Raw genomic sequence first — 17082 nt, 5'->3', positions numbered from 1 at the left:
CGCGCACGCTAGAGGTCGACCCCTGTGTGGTTTCCCTCGGTACAGTTGACTTTTTTTGTTTTGAGACAGGATCTCTGTTGACCTGGAGCTCACCTAGAGGGCTATGCTGTCTGGCCAGCAAGCCCCAGGAATCCTTTTTCAACCCCTCCGGCTCTGGGATTGCAAGTAGGCACTACTAAAAACTTTCATTTTTAGTGCCGTTCTGGGGATTGAACCCAGGTCCTTGTGCTTGCATACAAGCATTTACTGACAAAACCATCTCTGAGTTTTACTTCAGTTTTTGGGTGGGCTGGTCTGATCTGTTGTGTATCACAGCATGGCCGTTGAGCCAGGTCTCTGTGGGAGGACGTAGGCCAGATCCTTCTACTGTTTGGTGTGTACTCTGAGGGCTGTGGTCACGCACTGTGAACACTGTCACTCTGGTGGAAGGTGCTGTCAGAAGTACCGGTCTGATGTCACACAGTGTCTCTTCTCTTTCCCCCACAGAGACGTCTCCGAGAGGCCGTGCAGCTGTTGGAGGACTACAAGCATGGCACCCTACGTCCAGGAGTTACCAATGAACAGGTACCTCTGCCAGGGGGAGCAGGGGCCAGAGGAGGGGATCCCAAAGCTTGTGGGTAATGTGCCAAAATATTTCTTTTTGTTCACAAACTTTATTTCCAAACTTAATTATGTATTTTTCAAAGAAATATTTACACATAGTTCAAAAAGGCCCTTTTTAAAAAGACCAAAGCGTTGAGTTGTCATGCCCCAGTCCAAGTCCTCCTCCTAGCCGCATCTCAGGTGTGAGTCTGTATCTGTCCCCTGAACTCCCGGTTCTCCGCTACTCAGCACTGCCAGGCGAGATTGCTGAGGATTACAGAACATCTTCCTTCTAGTCCTTCCCCTCCTCACACATTTAATCATGGCGTGAGAGCTGTGTTTCAGCTGTCATGGCATCCCGATTATTAAATAACATTTTCTGAACAGTCAAATTGTTTGTACCATGGCTGGTTTTTTTTTTTTTCAACTTTATGTTTTATCTGGAGTTAATTATTGTCCGTGTTTTTCACTGATGAACTTTGTTCTATTTCTAGCTCTTGCTGCTGTTAGGAACAGTCCTTAAGACAAGCCTCTCTGCCAACACCAGTAATTCCAAATTAGAATTATTTGGACCAGATTAGACCAAATAAAAGATACCCACGTTTACTTCAGTGCTCCTGGGTGTCCGGGAGAGCATGGAGAGAGAGAGCAGGGGAGACCACGCGAAACCCCGGAGACCACGTCTTCCTTTTCTGTGCGGCAGCCTCAATAGCCCGTGGAGTGGTCCTGACCCTCGCACTTGGCAGGCTTTCCCGGAGCGGAGTTCAGACCAAGGCAACTCCCAGGGGAGGGGACCCGAAATGGATGGTAGTGGCCAGGGTGATGCTTTCAATCATTCATTCCAGAGTCCTTAGATGTAGGGGTGTCCGGGGGCTGGGGTCTCACTTTTGACCAAACAGCTGTATCTTCTGCATTCGGTATTTTACTACTTCCTTTTAATGTGAAGCCCCTGTATTACCATTTTCCCTCTCCTAAGCCCACCCAGTCCCAGGTCTTTCTTTTCTTTGTGTGTCTGTAGTTATAGTGAAATACGTTTTGTAGCTCCCCAAAAGGGGTGGAAGAGAAGAATGTTTAAATGTTTGGAGGGCTTCTGTTCTTGTTTTTGAGATAGGGTCTCACTGTGCAGTACTGACTGTCCTAAAATCTCCATGGAGACAAGGCTAGCCTCAGATATGCAGAGATCCACCTTAAAAGCACGTGTCCCCACTCAGATGTAACTGACAGCTTGGGTGAGGAAGACCTCATAATTTTGAAGACCATTACTTATTTTCTCCTGGCTTACAGTATGGCTTCTGAGATTCTGATGCCATTTAATATCTGATATTTCTGAAGGTTGCTGTCTCAGGTAGGGTTTCGATTGCTGTGACCACATCAACTTTTATAAAGGAAAACATTTAATTGGGGCTGGCTTACAGTTCAGAGGTTTAGTCTATTGTCATCATTGTGGGAAGCATGGTGGCATGCAGGAAGACATGGTGCTGGAGAAGGAGCTAAGAATTCTATGTCCCGATCCAAAGGCAACAGGAAGAGACTGAGACACACTTCCTCCAACAAAGTCACACCTACTTCAACAAGGCTACACCTCCTCATAGTGCCACTCCTGTGACGTTGGCCATTGCTCCTCAAGGATCCACTTGTCTTCACCCCTCACATCACTGGGGTCACAAGTGTACACTGTCACATAGGTGTTTACACAAGTGTTGGGGATCCAATTTCAGGTGTTCATGTTTGCATGGCCAAGAGGATCCCTAAGAGGGTCATCTCCCGAGTCCCACATGTACATCTTAAACTGCCACTCAGGTTCCCTCTTTTCCTCTACTTCTAAGTACTAGGAACTGACCCAGGGCCCACTGAACCAAGTCCTCCACTCTCAGGTCTCCTCAGCCCTCCTTCCCCTTCCATCCCATCACTATAGACAGAGAGCAAGGACGAAGTGGGGTGAGGATCTTTGCTCATAGGACACCCCACCCCCACCCCTAGACAGTGACAGTGAAGAAAAGTGATGGTGTGGAAGGTCAATAGGAGCAGAAGCTTGTCCAGACTCAGGGCCACTTCCTCCCTCCCTCCCTCCCTCCCTCCCTCCCTCCCTCCCTCCCTCCTTCCCTCCCTCCCTCTTTTTCTGCTTCCTTCCCCCCTCCCTCCCTCCCTCCCTCCCTCCCTTCCTCCCTCTCCTCCTCCCTCCCTCCTCCATTCCTTCCTTTGGTTTTGGTGTTTTGAGACAGGATCTTTCTATGTAGTCCTGGCACACATTATGTAGATCAGGCTGGCCCCAATCTCACAAAGCTCTTTCCACCTTTGCCACTTGAGTGCTGAGATTAAAGGTGTATGCTACAATACCTGGCCTGGAAGAGTTTTCTTACTTGAGATGGGCTGATGAGAAGCCAGCTAGTGAGGAGGGAGCGGGCTGGGAGGGGTGCCGGCAAGGGTGAGAAAGGAGAGAGCTAGGCACATTTGCGGTGGGTTTGGTCCAGACAGAGACAGACACTATGCTGAAGGTCCGGGGAGGAAGCACCCAGAAGAAATGAACAGGGCAGATGTGCTGGATGCTGGCATGGCAAAGTGACCTCAGCGTCTTGGCTAAAAGCCCGTGCAGGGCCCTGAGGGAACGATGAGACAGGAAGCCCAGGCAGTCAAGCGAGTCTGTCTGTCTTGATGTATCTGCCCTCCAGCCCTGCGCAGGGAGGCAGGCTGGAGTCTTGTTCCCCAGTAGTGTCCTTTCTGGCTGGCATTGGGTCTGCATGGTGGACCTGAACCTCCAGCCCTTCTAGTCTCCTTGTACCTGTCAGAAGGAAGGCCACTTCCTGACTCTGGCCATTCCCTCTGAGCTGGGCCTCTCGGGACCTCGCTCCGCCCCCAGAGTTTGGGGATAGAGGCCACATTATTCTCCCTGCTCCCTCGGAGAGCTAAGAGCTGCTGTCCTGTTTTTCGGCCTGCTTTGTTTTCTGTCCCCAAAGCCCTTACTGGCCTCTTGGGAGTGGGGGAAGGGCCCTGAGCTTGGCATTTAGCTGTTTCCCGAGCTTCTGCATTCTGGCTGGCGGTGGTAGTGCCTGATGGGTCCATCTGGTGGCTGGGTGGCATGGCACTCTAGGTGTGAGCTGCCACGCTGGTCCCCAGAGCAGCAGCTCCCTCTGCAGAGCCTCAACAATTGGGCTGTGTGTGGTGGCTGTCACAGTGCTTGTTTCCCTGGGCCACAGTCATCGAAGTCACATGCCACTGGTCTTCACAGCCTGGGATATAGGGCATAGAGATGGCATATCAGCTTCACGGCGGTATGAAATTGTTCAGAGATGGCTCTGCTCAGGCATCACGTCTGGGGCATCTGAAGAGCCCCACAGAGTTCTTGGACTTGGAGCAGACAGTAGTCTCACTCTCTACACCTGCACGCTGTCTGCTCCAAGGTCCTTTGGCAGGTGGATGGGTCAAAAGCCTGCAGCTGGCCCTGAGACCTGCAGCTGTTACTGATGTCCTGAGCTGCCTGGATACCTAGTGAGGGCTCCTAGTCACCCAAACCACCTGAGGTGGTTTGGTCCTGTAGCGAGGATACCTACTGAGGGCTCCTAGTCATCTGAGCCACCTGAGGTGGTTTGGTCCTGTAGCAGCTTCGCTTGCTCTTCTGCTCATGGACAACTGATAGCTTCTCCACAGACGGTTGACTTCCTAAATGATCGCCACACCAATGAAGGATGCCTGACTGGCAGGAGCTCCATAGTCTAGAGTCTCCCTCAGCCTGCTTGGTCAGTCCCCTCCCCCAGCAGTTATATTCTGTTTCGATAATCCTTGAGAAACACCTCCTAGAATCTTCCAAGTTTCTGCTTTCCCAGATACGTGACCTTTTGTTTACCTCTTGAGTTTCAGGATCCTTTCTTCCTCCTGGAACGAATGTTTTAGTTTGGAGGAAGCTGCTGCACCATAGATCTCGTGTTCCAGGCTGGCTTTAAACTCAGTATAGCTGAGGATGACTTTAAACTCCTTCTTCACCCCCAGCATGCTGGGATTATAGGCATGTACCACGCGCCTGGTGTGTGCGATGCTGACATGGAACCCAGGACTTCGAGCATGCTAAGACAGCATTCTGCCCACGGAGCTGCCACCTTATTGTTCTGCACGGAGATATCTTTAGTGCTTAGTGTGCAGTAGGTGCCTAATAAACACTTGCTCGCAGGGGAAAAAAAAAACAACAAAAACCAAAACATTTGCTCACTAAATAAATAATTTTATAATAAACATGAAAGTAAATATCCCTGTCTTCATATCACAGAAGAGGTAGTGGAGGCTCAGAGAGGTTAAGTAAATCACCCACATCTAGCGAGCCAGTGGAGATTTTGAATTCAAATCTGGGTTCCTCTGTAAGGCCTGACCTCTACTGGGAGAGAAACTTCAAGTGTGAAGAAGCCACAGCTGCTGCTGGCTCAAGGCTGCAAAGCAGTCAGAACATCCCTCTTTATTCGTGTCTGTAGAACTGGGGGCTCCCTTCACCCCACATAGGCTTGCATAGGTACAGGGTACCTGGGAGTTACCATGGCAACACAGTTAACAGTGCCGCTATAATACAATGGGCCCAACTGATCAATTAGGAAGGTTTTTGTTTGTTGAATGGAGGCTCCTCCTGTACAGAAGGGTCCCCTTCAGGCTCCGTTTAATTACCTTCTGGAGGTTGTTTTAAATAGGCTCTGTCTTTGCTGCCTTAGGAGGTTTAGAGAAGCAGCTTGCTAGGAGACAGAGGGGAAGTAAGTGAGCCAGACTGGGGGTGGGGCCATTGTTCTCCCTCTGGGTGCTGGGGTGTGTCCTGTCTCCTAGCAGCCTGTGGGACCCCAGCCCACCCCACTTTGGTCTCCACTTGGAGACTGAGGCAGGTTCAGCTGGGACACTGACCACTTCTGAAATCAGTAAATCTGTGTGCGTAACACCACCCAGATGGCTTCCCCACACTGCCCTTTTGTCCCTGTTCTGCAAACGACCCAAACAAATGGAGTCTCAACTCTCAGATCCATGCAGGTCGGTCCTAAGCCAGTCAGCCCCACGGGGTCAGGGCTGCACAGATCCGTGTCCAGCCAGAAGTGCGGAGAATGCGGCACCGAGCACAATGCCGGTCAGTGCTACACCTGGGAGTGCAGGTCAGAGTCAGGGTGCCCTGTCCTGGGCTCTCCATGTGGGTGGCCGTGGCTTTCCATGCATGGCTTGAAGAACTGTAGTTTTTCCTCTGTGGGCAGTGCCTGCTGCCTCTTCCGAATCCAGTTCATGGGTACAGCAGGTCGTGGGGGAAAGTTCAGCTCAAACTGAAAGCCCAGGGTCCTTCACCTGCCCTTTTGAGTTGGCGTGGTAGGTCGGGCAGGAAGGGGGCATGCCGTCCACCTCATTCCTCTTCTGACTGATTATTGTTGCTGCTGTTTGAGACAGGGTCTCCTGTAGCCTGGGATGGCTGGGATAACCTTGAACTCCTGACCTTCTTTCCTCTGTCTCTAGAATTCAGGGGTTAAGTAGGCATATGCCAGCATGCCCAGCTCTGGTTAATTTTTATTTGTTTCTGACTTGTGGAGACAGTTGTTTTCCATGCAGCCCAGGCTGACCTGGAACTTGCTGTGGACCTAAGATTGGCCTGGGATCAGGCTCCTGCCTCAGCCTCCTGAGTGCTGGGGTTACAGTTGTGCTTTGACTAAAAAAAAAAAAAAAAAAAAAAAAAACAAAAAACGAAAGTATGTGGGAATTTAACTAGGAGTTCAAGGCAACATGGTGGCTGTGCCAGGGCCAAAGTGCTGGACCCTGTGTACGGTCCCTTTGCTCTTGGCAGAAATAAAGTCCCTGCTAAGAAGGGAAGGGATGTTTGTTTTGGCTGGTGTGACTCTAGCCTCCCTCGTGGTGTCCTGCTAGCATCTGCGAGACTGACACACAGGAGGGAGCACTGGCCTGGGAAAGGTGCTGTCTCATCTCTGCCACAGGAGCTCAGTCACACAGACCCCACCTGGTCAGCCAGCCACCTGCCAGCTGTTGCTCTCTAGATATGGGGATTTTGTTGGATATTTAATCTTCCATATACCATAGGAGTCAGTAAAGGACTTGGATGCTGGACATCCTCTGTCATTAAAACCAAAACGAGAACAGAAACAAAAGCATTTTTCTTGTGTTCTCTCTCTCTCTCTCTCTCTCTCTCTCTCTCTCTCTCTCTCTTTCTTTTCGAGACAGGGTATCACTATGTAGCTCTGGCTGTCCTGGAACTCACTATGAACAAGCTGGCCGTGAACTCACAGAGATCCACCTGCCTCTGCCTCCTGAGTACTGTGATTGTAGGGGAGGACAGCCCCTGGTCCCTTGGAGTCTGTACACCCAGACACCAAGTGCTTGGCACAAAGGATATTTCTTACCCCAGAGGGGCAAGCAAGGTAGGGTTTTGTGGGAGGGGACATCTCTGGATTGGGCAAAAGCAGCCAGCCAGCCAGACAGACAGCAGCAGCAGCAGCAGCAGCAGCAGCAGCAGTTTTCTTGTAGGACGGGGTTTTTAGGGAGAAAAGAGTATCTATGCCAGGGTGCGCTGATAAGACATTATTGGACAGTTTAGCCAATATAGTCAGTGAATTTTGATTGTTGGACCTTGGAGTTTTGTCTCAGGAATGAGTCAGTGGCCAAATAAGAGAATGGACCTTGAGGGCTAGCTAAAGGAATGTAATCTAATGGTTTTTAGGAGCGGAGAGAGACGGGTAAAGGGCAAAACCTGTTGGCCCATGTTTGCATGTTTGGGCCTGTGTTTGCCTTGTTGGAGAGCCCTTCAGTGATTAAAGGTGTATGCCACTAAGCCTGACTCATGAAAAATATTAACTGCACACAATTTCTTTTTTCTAGTAGTTGCCTATATTATATTAATTAACTAATTGATTAGTCTACAGTGTGAGCCCAGGGTCTTGCCCATTACAGCCATATTCATATACACATACACACACATATAAATTTTGAAAAGGTAATATGTGAACAAGACAGGATTCTAGAAGCATAAAAAGAGCAAAGAACAGATAAAGATGTTCTGGGGGCTTTGGAGATGGCTCATTCAGTAAAGTGCTTGCCAGGCAAGCGTGAGGACCTGAGCTGACGCGCTAGCACCCATGCAAAGGCCAGGCATAGAGGGCGGCAGGCATCTTGTGTCAGGCACTGGAGATGCAGAGATAAGAGGATCTGCGCAGCTCACTGGCCTGTCATTCTAGTTGGATCATAAAGATTGGCACCTGACATTGACCTCTGGCCTCCACCCATTCATCCCCTGTGTGCGGAAGTCTTAGTTGGGGATGTAGCTCAGTTGGTAGAGTGCTTTGAGAGAGGGTCGGTATTTCAAGGCCATCCTGGTCTATATAGAGAGTCGGAGAGCAGTCTGGAATATACAAGACTGTGTCTTGAAAAGCAAAACAAAACATGGGGCTGGAACGACGACTCAACAGTTAACAGTGCACCCTGCTCTTGCAGAAGACCTGAGTTTGAGTCTCAGCGCCCTTATTGGGAAGTTCACAATGGCGTACAACTTCAATCCTAAGGGATCTGGCGCCCTCTTCTGGCTTCTGTAGACACCTGCACTCATATACACATACATTCCCCATGTACACATATATACATAACTAAAAATAAATATTTTATAAAAGAAAAGAAGAAAGAATGACAGAAGAAACAGGAAAAGCAAACAGGCAGGCAGCCTAGCTTCCCATCCAGGAAATGGTAGAGCTAGGATTTGTCCCCTCCTCTTTCCTTGTCCATCCTCTCTCTCTCTCTCTCTCTAAAGACACTGCAGGGTTTTCAAAGTTTTCTTTAGTTCCTGAGTTGTCTCCTTTCTGTATGTGTACATACCCAGGCTCACTGAGAAAGGATCTTTTTCATTTAGGTTTTTCAAACATCAATTTGAAGTAGGGTCTCAAGTATCCCAGGCTGGTCTTGAACTCCTGATTGTCCTGGCTCTCCCTCCTGAGTTGCTGGGATCACAGGCACCCAGATCAATTATCTTTCCACAGGCTACTGTTTTATCCAGTGTTGATCTTCACTTGCTGTGTTTGCTTGATTCAAAAAGTACCTGTTATAATGGTACCCACCTGTGGCCCCAGCCCTTGGGAAGTAGAGACAGGAAGATCAGGTGTCTCAAAATTCCCTTGGTTAGGAAGCATGGCACTGGCCAGGTACAATAACATATATGTATGACTGTCATAATGAAGATGGGCTAATTAAATTTTTTATTTAGCGAAAAGAAGGAAAACAAAGAGTGGGCTAGGGATGTAATCCTGTTGGTAGTCTGCATGGCTAGCATGCTCAAAGCCCTGAGGTCCATCCGCAGGACCCCCTAAAGGCATGGTAGACTACCTTAACCTGAATACCCTGGAGGTGGAGGCTCCAGGAGGGCCATGAGTTCAGGGTCATTGTCAGCTGCATATTGAGGTTGAGGCCAGGATAGGCTATGGGATAGCCTGTCTCAAAAATCAATAAATTGGAGGCTGGAGAGGTGGTTCAGTGGCTCCAACACTGGCTGCTCTCCTAAAGGACTTAAGCTCAGCTCCCAGCTCCCACACTGGGCAGCTCGTAACTGTAACTGCCTGTAACTCCGGCTCCAGGGATCAGAAGTTCTCTTCTGACCTCTACAGGCATACACACATGTGGCATATACTCACACAGATAACAGGCATATATACTCATAAATAAAAATAAATCTTAAAACAATAAAAAAAATTAAAAGAAAGCATGGCCCAGAGAACTTAAACTTCTCATTTCTCTCTCTCTTCCAGCTCTGGAGTGCCCAGAAAATCAAACAGGTAGTCTAGTTCTGGTTTTCTTTTTTCTCCTCTGTGCTTTCCTGGACCTCCTCCTCTCCCTGTCCCAGGGGTCCAACAAAAGCCCTAATTCCATGGCTAATGGGTACTCAGCCTCTCCTCACCCCTTCCTTCCTCCCAGCATCCCGTTCTGGCCTTACTGGCCTCATCCCAGGAACTCTGGGGGTTTCAAGAAAAGAAACTCTGGGTTCTGTCCACCAAGTATGGGTCTGTGCCAGTCCAGGGCAAGGAGACTTCAAGGTGGGCACAGTCTTGGCCCCCATGGGCTTGGAGGATGGGTCAGGAGGAGGACACTGACCATGGCTCATGTTTGATTTTCCTTAATCCTGAAGTGGTGAAAACCAACTGTCCAGAGCAGCGCTGAGTCACTGGTGGGAGGGTCAGCTTGGGGAAGCTGTCCTAATTCTCATCCTTGATCCTCTGCATGTTCCTTCCCCATCTTCTCTCCCCACCATCAGGCCATCCTACACCCGGACACCAATGAGAAGATCTTCATGCCTTTCAGAATGTCAGGTGAGCTCCTCCTGGTTCTGCCCAGCTTAGAGTGCTGGCTGTGGCCTCTGCTAGGAGTAGTCACATGCTCAGTTATATGACTTTTCCTGGAAAGATGTGAAAAAAATGTATTCACCCCAGAAAAAGAACTGATGACACCCCAAACAAACAGTGCACTCAAATCTCTTGGTGAGCCAAGTTTTATTAGGGTTACTTAAAGGAGCATTGCTGGCTCTCAGGCAAGTGCATTACCCAAATCCCATCCCAGCATAGGTGGCACCTCAGGACAGCTGCATCCCTGGCACTCCCTGACCACCTTGCAGGCAGCTCCACCTGAAGAGACTCGTCAGCAAGTGTCTAGAGCTCCTTCAGCCTCGGAGAGGCTCCTGGGCATCTGAGAACTTTCTGAGCATTCTACGCCGTGGTCCAAGTACCGCCATCTGAGCTCCCTGCCTCCAGAAATGAACATTTCAGTTTGGAGGCCGTAGTCACAGCACGGCACCAGAGAAGGGCCTAGCCTGTCACACATACAGCCACACTTTTGCCCACCTGCTCATGTTAGCTCCATGGCCTGTTAGACACTGGCCAGGCTCACACCTGCCTTCCTTCCCCCCCGTGTGGTTGGGGTGGCACTGTGGTCTCTGCCGTAGATTTTGGCCTCTACTGAGTCACAAACCCCTTCCTGATAAGCAGCCTCATGTCTCCTGTCCTGGGCAAGCCCTGGCTCCTACAGGTTCCACCTGACCCCTGCAATGCACTTTTTCTCACTGTCTACTCCCTGGTCTGGGTTGTAGCATCGAGACAGACTCACTGTCCTCTGATGTTGTTGTTAAATAGCCTCCCCTTCTGGCCGGTGTGCAGTGTGTACTCACGACCCTTGTCTGGATAGACAAGGCAGGGCTTCCGTTCAGTGGAATTGATGTCCACGGGGGTTATGAGTTTCTGCCCCTAGAAAGTCCCTGTCTAGTAGTTCCTAGAGGGCTATGTTGTGTGATTCACTCTTGGGACTTGGAATACAATAGTTCAGGTTGAGGTGGGGGCCCTTCCCCTGGTCTGAGAGGTTATGGATTTTGCCCCAAGTCACTCTGCAGAGGGATAGACTCACACCAGTGTGCTACCATCTCTTCCTGGCCATTTTCCCCACTGATTCATGAGAATGCTGCAGAGGGCTACTGTCTGCTGCCTTGAAAAGCCTCCACCTGGCTGCAACAGCAGACCTCACTCAGGTGAGGACATCCTACCTGCCTCAGCCTGACCTCACAGGCTCGGCCACGATGTGGCTGCAGGATGCCATTTTGTAAACTAGGCACTGGCAGCTGGGAGCCCTGGCAGCTGGGAGCCCTGGCTTCGATGTGAAGGGCTCAGGCAGCAAAGGCTCTGAACATACAGGACCCAGAGTTGGAGCTGTCCGCTGTCCCTCTACTGGGCAGAACAGGCTCTTACCCCAACTCGCCTTCTTTTGTAATTTTGGACCTTTCTGAGGCAGGCAGTTATTTCCACCCCCCCCCCCCAAACTTGGCCCAGTCCCCAGAGGGAGGCGCAGGAGAGCCATGGCACCAGCACATAGAGCTGTGTTTGCTCAGGATGTGAACCTGGGTTCTCCATGCCAATCAGATAAGTGTGGTCCCTGGTGCCTGACCATCAGCTGGTTGCCTACTGTAAGTCAGGCCAAGGGACAGGAGTCTGCTCCCAGACAGCAGTGAGGAAGCCTTGTACACAAGACCTGGCCGAACCTCACCCAGTGTTCCCCTGCTCCTCGAGGCTGGCCAGCCAGAACACTAGATGCTCTAGCATCTAACTCATGTCATCTCAGGTGGAGAGGGAATTCCTGTCCCAGGATTGGCTGTGAAGTGGAAGAAGTCAAAACGGCTAAAGGAAGAAGGAAGATGCTTAGGGCTCCTTGGGAGAGTAAACCATGAGGATGGGGATATTGTGCCTTAGGGGAGGAAAAGGTTCAGAGACCACTGGTGACAAGCAGCAGGCTCTTCTGTCTGCAGGTCAGCCTCTGGATTCTGGGGGGAGCTGGAGTTGTCTGGCAGCTGGAGAATGGGGTGAGGGGTAGAGTTTGAGGGACCGTGAGCCCTTTGCAGTGGGAAAAGCTGAGTTGAAGGAAAACTGTGGTGTCTTTCTGTGATTGTCCTGGACTTCTTCACCAGGGCCATGGGGCAGAGCAAGCCCCAGAGGCTTCTGGGTGTCTCATGAGACCCAGAAGGTTCATGGGACCTGACTCTTTTTCTCTCCCCACCCACAGGTTACATTCCTTTCGGGACGCCAATTGTAAGTCTTACCTGCAAAGGGTTTTCTTTGCCCAAATGAAACGTCAAAGGTCTAACAGCATCATTGCTTGTAAACACCTGGCAGAGGACCTAGTTTCCTGTTCTGGTGGGGCACTGCAGGGAGAAGGGGCAGGAGAAGGGGCGTGCACACCCTCTGCCCTTGCTGCTATCCAGCACTGCACCGGGAGTTGCACCCACTTGGTGGGGCCTTGGGCCCTCCTTGGAGACTGGAAGCTTTCCAAAGGAATCAGGGAAGTGGGAAGACAAGGGCACCTTGTGGAAATTGAAGTTGCAAATTAATTCAGAAAGGGTTTCTGGTGTTCTTTTTGTTTGGTTTTGGAGTCGGGTTTAGCCCTGTGCATGGTTTCTTTCCTGTGTTAAGTATTCTGTGTTATGAATATGGATTAAGTCTGAAAAACAGTGTTGAATGAGAAACTAGTGGCACGGTAGTAATACTCGCTGATGTCATTTATATCATGTTTAAAAATGTGCAAAGTGATAGTATATATAGTGTATGGGTGTGTGCTGCGTGTCTGTGAGAGCGGCCCCGGGAATGACAAGCAGGAGCCACCGTCCCTTTCGCTTTGGGTTGAGGAGGGAACCTCGCAGGAAAGCCATGCCGCGGTTCCTGTGGGCTCTTAGGGAGAAGGCAGCACGTGGTCCTCTGACCAGCGACAGAGTGCACATCATGTTACCCCAGATGTGTGTGCGCTTGAAAACTTCATCTCGTACATACGCAATTTAGTTTTGAAGATTGCTCGTTTCCCCCGATATTTCATTTTTCATTCAGCTTTCTCCCCTATTGCTTTCCGTCAAACCTAAGAACTTCTTCAGTGCCACATCCACGGTTCTGGGGTGATTTGCTTTTTTTTCCCCCCGACACTTTCTCTGCCTGGCCCAGAACTCCTGATCCTCCTGTCTCAGCCCCCCAAGTGCTGAGGCTACAGCTGTATACTGTTACACTTGGCTTAAAAGAAATGGTCTCTCTATGTATCTGGGTTTTTTTTTTTTTTTTTTTGAGATAAAGTCTATGTAGCCCAGTCTAGCCTTGATATGTAGTTGAGGTCAACTTTGAACTGGTGATTCTCTTGCTTCTTCCTCCTGAGTCCTGGGCTTACAAATGTGTGTGGTTGTACTTGCCTTGTGTGACTCAGCAGTTGAAACCCAGGACCCCTTGCATGCCAGAACTCTACCCACCAAGCCATATCCCACCCTCGCTAAGCCAGGCTTTTCATTTTCTTTTCTGGCTTGCTACTTATATTTGGTTAATTTTTCCATTTTACCCCTGGTTTATATTGGAGCAGTTGTTTTCACTGGATTTTATTTGGTCCTCTGGAAGGGGACCCTCCAAATTCTGGTGATGGCCATTCACTCACATTGTTTAATAGCAGATACGTGACATTCTATATGTAAGCATTATAAATATCAAGAATCAAATAGTAGATATGCGGTGTGTCCTGTCCTGTGCCAGGTGTGTGCGTGTGTTTGTGTGCATGCATCTCCACCTGTGTGTGTATGTGTGTGTGTGTGCATCTCTGCCTGTGTGTGTATATCTCCACTCTGCCCGTGTGTGTTTGTGTGTATCTCTGCCTCTATGTGTGTGTACATCTCTGCCTGTGTGTGTATGTGTGTGTGTATATTCGCCTGTGTGTGTGTGCATCTCTGCCTGTATGTGTTTGTGTGTGTCTCTGCCTGTGTGTGTGTTTGTGTGTATCTCTGCCTCTGTGTGTGTGTGTGTGTGTATCTGCCTGACCAGGGGCATGGGGAGGGGAAGATGGTGAGGGGAGGGAGCTTAGCATACCATTTTGTCCTGTTTTTTTTTTTCAGTTGAATAACTATTATTGCAGGTGTTCAGGGCTCACTAGCGGAGACTCCTAGGAAAGGGAACTTCCTAAGGTGCATTTCCCTAGCACTTGTTTCATAAAGGACTCTGAGTAAGGTTGGGGACACAAAGGTGGAAAAGACAAACTCTCTTGTCTGCTGGAGAAGGCTAAGAAGCCTGGCCTCCCGATGTTCCCAATACAAACAGAGAGAGACCAGGACTCCATTCACATTTTGGGGCATTGCCTTTGTGTTGAGATGAGTTCAGCTATGTAGCCCAGGCTGGCCTCAAACTCCCAAGCCTGTCTCAGCATCCTGAGTGCTAAGATTATGGTCCTGTGCCACCAAGCCTGGCTCTTCCTCTAGCCTTTGCTTCTATACACCTGCCAATTTTTTGGAAATAATTTGGAGTCTTAACAATTGTCCCAAACATCATGATTATGTAGACTTTGTGTTTGGCTAGAATGCTCTTTTGAGTAACATTTGGGCTTACGGATCATCTACTGTCTGCATCATGGCTTTGCAGGCAATGTCTTTTTTCCCCCTTTTAGCCATGAACAATATTTGGCTCAAATGTGTTTTCTTTTGTAAGTAAATTTTTTCATCTCTTTGGGAATCATTTGATATATTTTTCTCTTATCTTTGGTGTTCAAAAATATCTCTAGGATTAAAAGAAAAAAGATGTATATTTTATACAAGTAATATATGAATATGTTCTTTGGGATTCAAAAATACCACCAAGAGTGTTTTTTTTTTATAAAGAATATTTTAATGCTAGCACATGCCCGTAATCCCAGCATTTTGGAGATGGGGACAGGAGGATCAGGAGTTCAGGGCCAACTTCAGTCACACAGAGTTCAAAACCCTAAGACATGCGAGACTGTGACTGAAAGGAGTTAACATTTAAAAATGAAGTCATTAGCATTTATATAAGCGATACATGAGCATCTTCTTGGCCGGGTTCAGACAATACAGACAGAAGCGCAGGTCCTCCCCACACGCTTCAGCCCTCGTGTGTGTACATACGAGTTGTCGTGGACAGTTAATCTTTTGAAGTCAGATTCCCCTGCTTGTGCTTAGCATTAGAACTCCAGTGAGGCAGGAGGATCACTTGAGCCGTGCAGTTTGAGACCAGTCAGGTCAACATGGTGAGGTCACTTCTCAAAAAGAAAAGAAAATGGAAGAAGGGGAGGAAGAAAAGTTTCAGTTGGCAGAATGCCCAGTAACAGTAGCCCAGGTTGGCCAGGTAGCTGAGGATGACCTTGAATTTCAGATCCTTCTGCCTTCAACTCCAGAGCCCCGTGAGATCACAGGGAGGCATTGTACACCCAGTTCATGTGTTGCTGGGTGCATGCTAGTCAGATACTTTGCCAGCCGAGCCACTTCTGGCCTGGTATCCTTAAACAGTGTTTTTATCACTGTGTTTATTGGGTGTTGTGCACATGGAGCACGGGTGGAATCAGTTCTCTCCTTCTACCAGGTAGGTTCCAAGGCTCAAACTCAGGTCATGGGTCTTTGGGGCAAGCACCTTTACCCACTGAGCCATCCCTCTCAGGCCCCAGCCTGTTTTTCTTATTTTTTATCTTGAAAGTGTTTATGACTGTTATTTGCCTTTTAAAGGTCCTGGTATCATATATTTTCCTGTGTATAGATACATAATGTAGCCCTATGCTTTTGCTTTCCAAATAAGTTTGAAATTATAATTTTGAATCCTTAGTGGAGATTTTTAAAAAAAGATTTCCTTTAAATTTTTTGTGTGTATGCATAGGCGTCCAGGTGGCCATGGAGGCGAGAGGTGTCCGATTTCCCTGTAGCTGGCTCACAGGTATCTGTTAGCCACTTAGTATAATGCTGGGAGCTGAACTTGGGTCCTCTGCAAGAGCAGTGTGTGCTCTTAACCACTGAACCATATCTCTGGCCCCAAGATTTATTTTTAAATATGTGTCCTTGTGTATGGGTTTGGACGTGTGTGTGTGCAGGTGCCTACACATGTCAGAAGAGGGCATGGGATCCCCTGGAGCTGGAGTTCTGGGAGTTTGTGCGCTACCTGCTGGGAGCGCTTGGTACTGAATTCAGGTCCTCTGCAAGAGTGGTACTGTTGGACTCTGGAGGAGTTGCCCCCAGAGACCACCTCACACACCACAGCCGATGCAAAAGCATGAGGATTTTATTAATTCTGTCATGACAGGGACCCTCAGCATTTGGGAAGCCGAGAGACCTCGAATAGCTGGTACAGTCTACTTTTAAAGGGGCCACAGAAGCAAGGGGGGGTTGTTCTTTGACTATTCTGATTGGCTTATTTGAAAGGGCTATTACCAATAATTGACTGGAGAGCTGTTGCCAGATCAGATGAGGTAAGAGGTCATTTTGACCCCGTTTCCCAGGGGACCAAACCAAAACATACATATAATTGTTCAGGAACTGAGTATGTGCGAGTGTAGCTGTTACGTCCTTGGTTCCCAGGGGAGGAGGGGAAGCACTATGGCACGGAGACCGAGAGGATCCAGAATTGTCAGAAATGGCTTTAGAATTGTCTTAAAGTCTTACAGTACCAACTCTAAACTGCTGAGCCGTCTCTCCAGCTCCCGGGTTGAGATTAATTGGTTCCTTTTAGAAAAGTATTATCTGTTATCACTATAGCTTAATCCTGCTCAGAGAACGTGACTTTTGTCAGTCTGTCATTTAGAATTTAGTGTGGTTTTCTTTGTGGCACAACTGTTATCAATGTGTAGGCTCATCTGCATGCCATAGAAAACCCAGGCTAACAATGATGTGAACAACATTATTCTCTCGAATGTCAAAGAAGTCTGAATGTGGCTAGAACTGCCCAGGGCCACCAGGCACCCAGTCTTCCGGTTTTTATCGCTCACTCTCTGTGCTGGTTTTTATTGTATTTGTCACCTTTCAGCCCACACAACAGCTGCTGGGATCCAGTCATGTGCACATCTCAAAGAGGATAAAGAAGACAGGAGTGAGATATCTCCCAACTGAGTCATTCATCTTTGAGGAGTTTTCTTGGGAGTCCCATACAACCGTGGCATTTCATGGAGAATTTAGCTGGTGCATAGTTGACTCTCAATCATACAGAGATTTTTATGAATGAGAAAGAAGGGTAGGCATGC

General features: G+C 48.8%; 1 protein-coding gene across 7 annotated transcripts in view; it reads left to right on the top strand.

The window, feature by feature from the left end:
* Sfxn5 (sideroflexin 5) overlaps positions 1-17082 on the top strand; it is a 123364-nt gene that overhangs the window by 36773 nt on the left and 69509 nt on the right. For 3 of the 7 annotated variants that reach the window (XM_050164948.1, XM_050164943.1, XM_050164941.1), the window contains exons 3-6: positions 487-564; positions 9327-9353; positions 9830-9884; positions 12115-12140. In XM_050164948.1, coding sequence (XP_050020905.1) covers positions 487-564; positions 9327-9353; positions 9830-9884; positions 12115-12140 — 186 coding nt within the window. Of the gene's footprint in view, positions 1-486; positions 565-5579; positions 5672-9326; positions 9354-9829; positions 9885-12114; positions 12141-17082 lie in introns of those variants that run through there. The other 4 variants (XM_050164946.1, XM_050164944.1, XM_050164947.1 and 1 more) reach the window with 3 other exon arrangements.

The sequence above is a fragment of the Alexandromys fortis genome, unplaced genomic scaffold, assembly GCF_014885135.2.
Source record: "Alexandromys fortis isolate MF-2015 unplaced genomic scaffold, M_Fortis_MF-2015_v1.1 scaffold_138, whole genome shotgun sequence".
Classification (NCBI taxonomy): Eukaryota; Metazoa; Chordata; class Mammalia; order Rodentia; family Cricetidae; genus Alexandromys; species Alexandromys fortis.
Note: the sequence above shows the minus strand (reverse complement) of the source record. Positions and strands in the feature narration are given on the sequence as shown.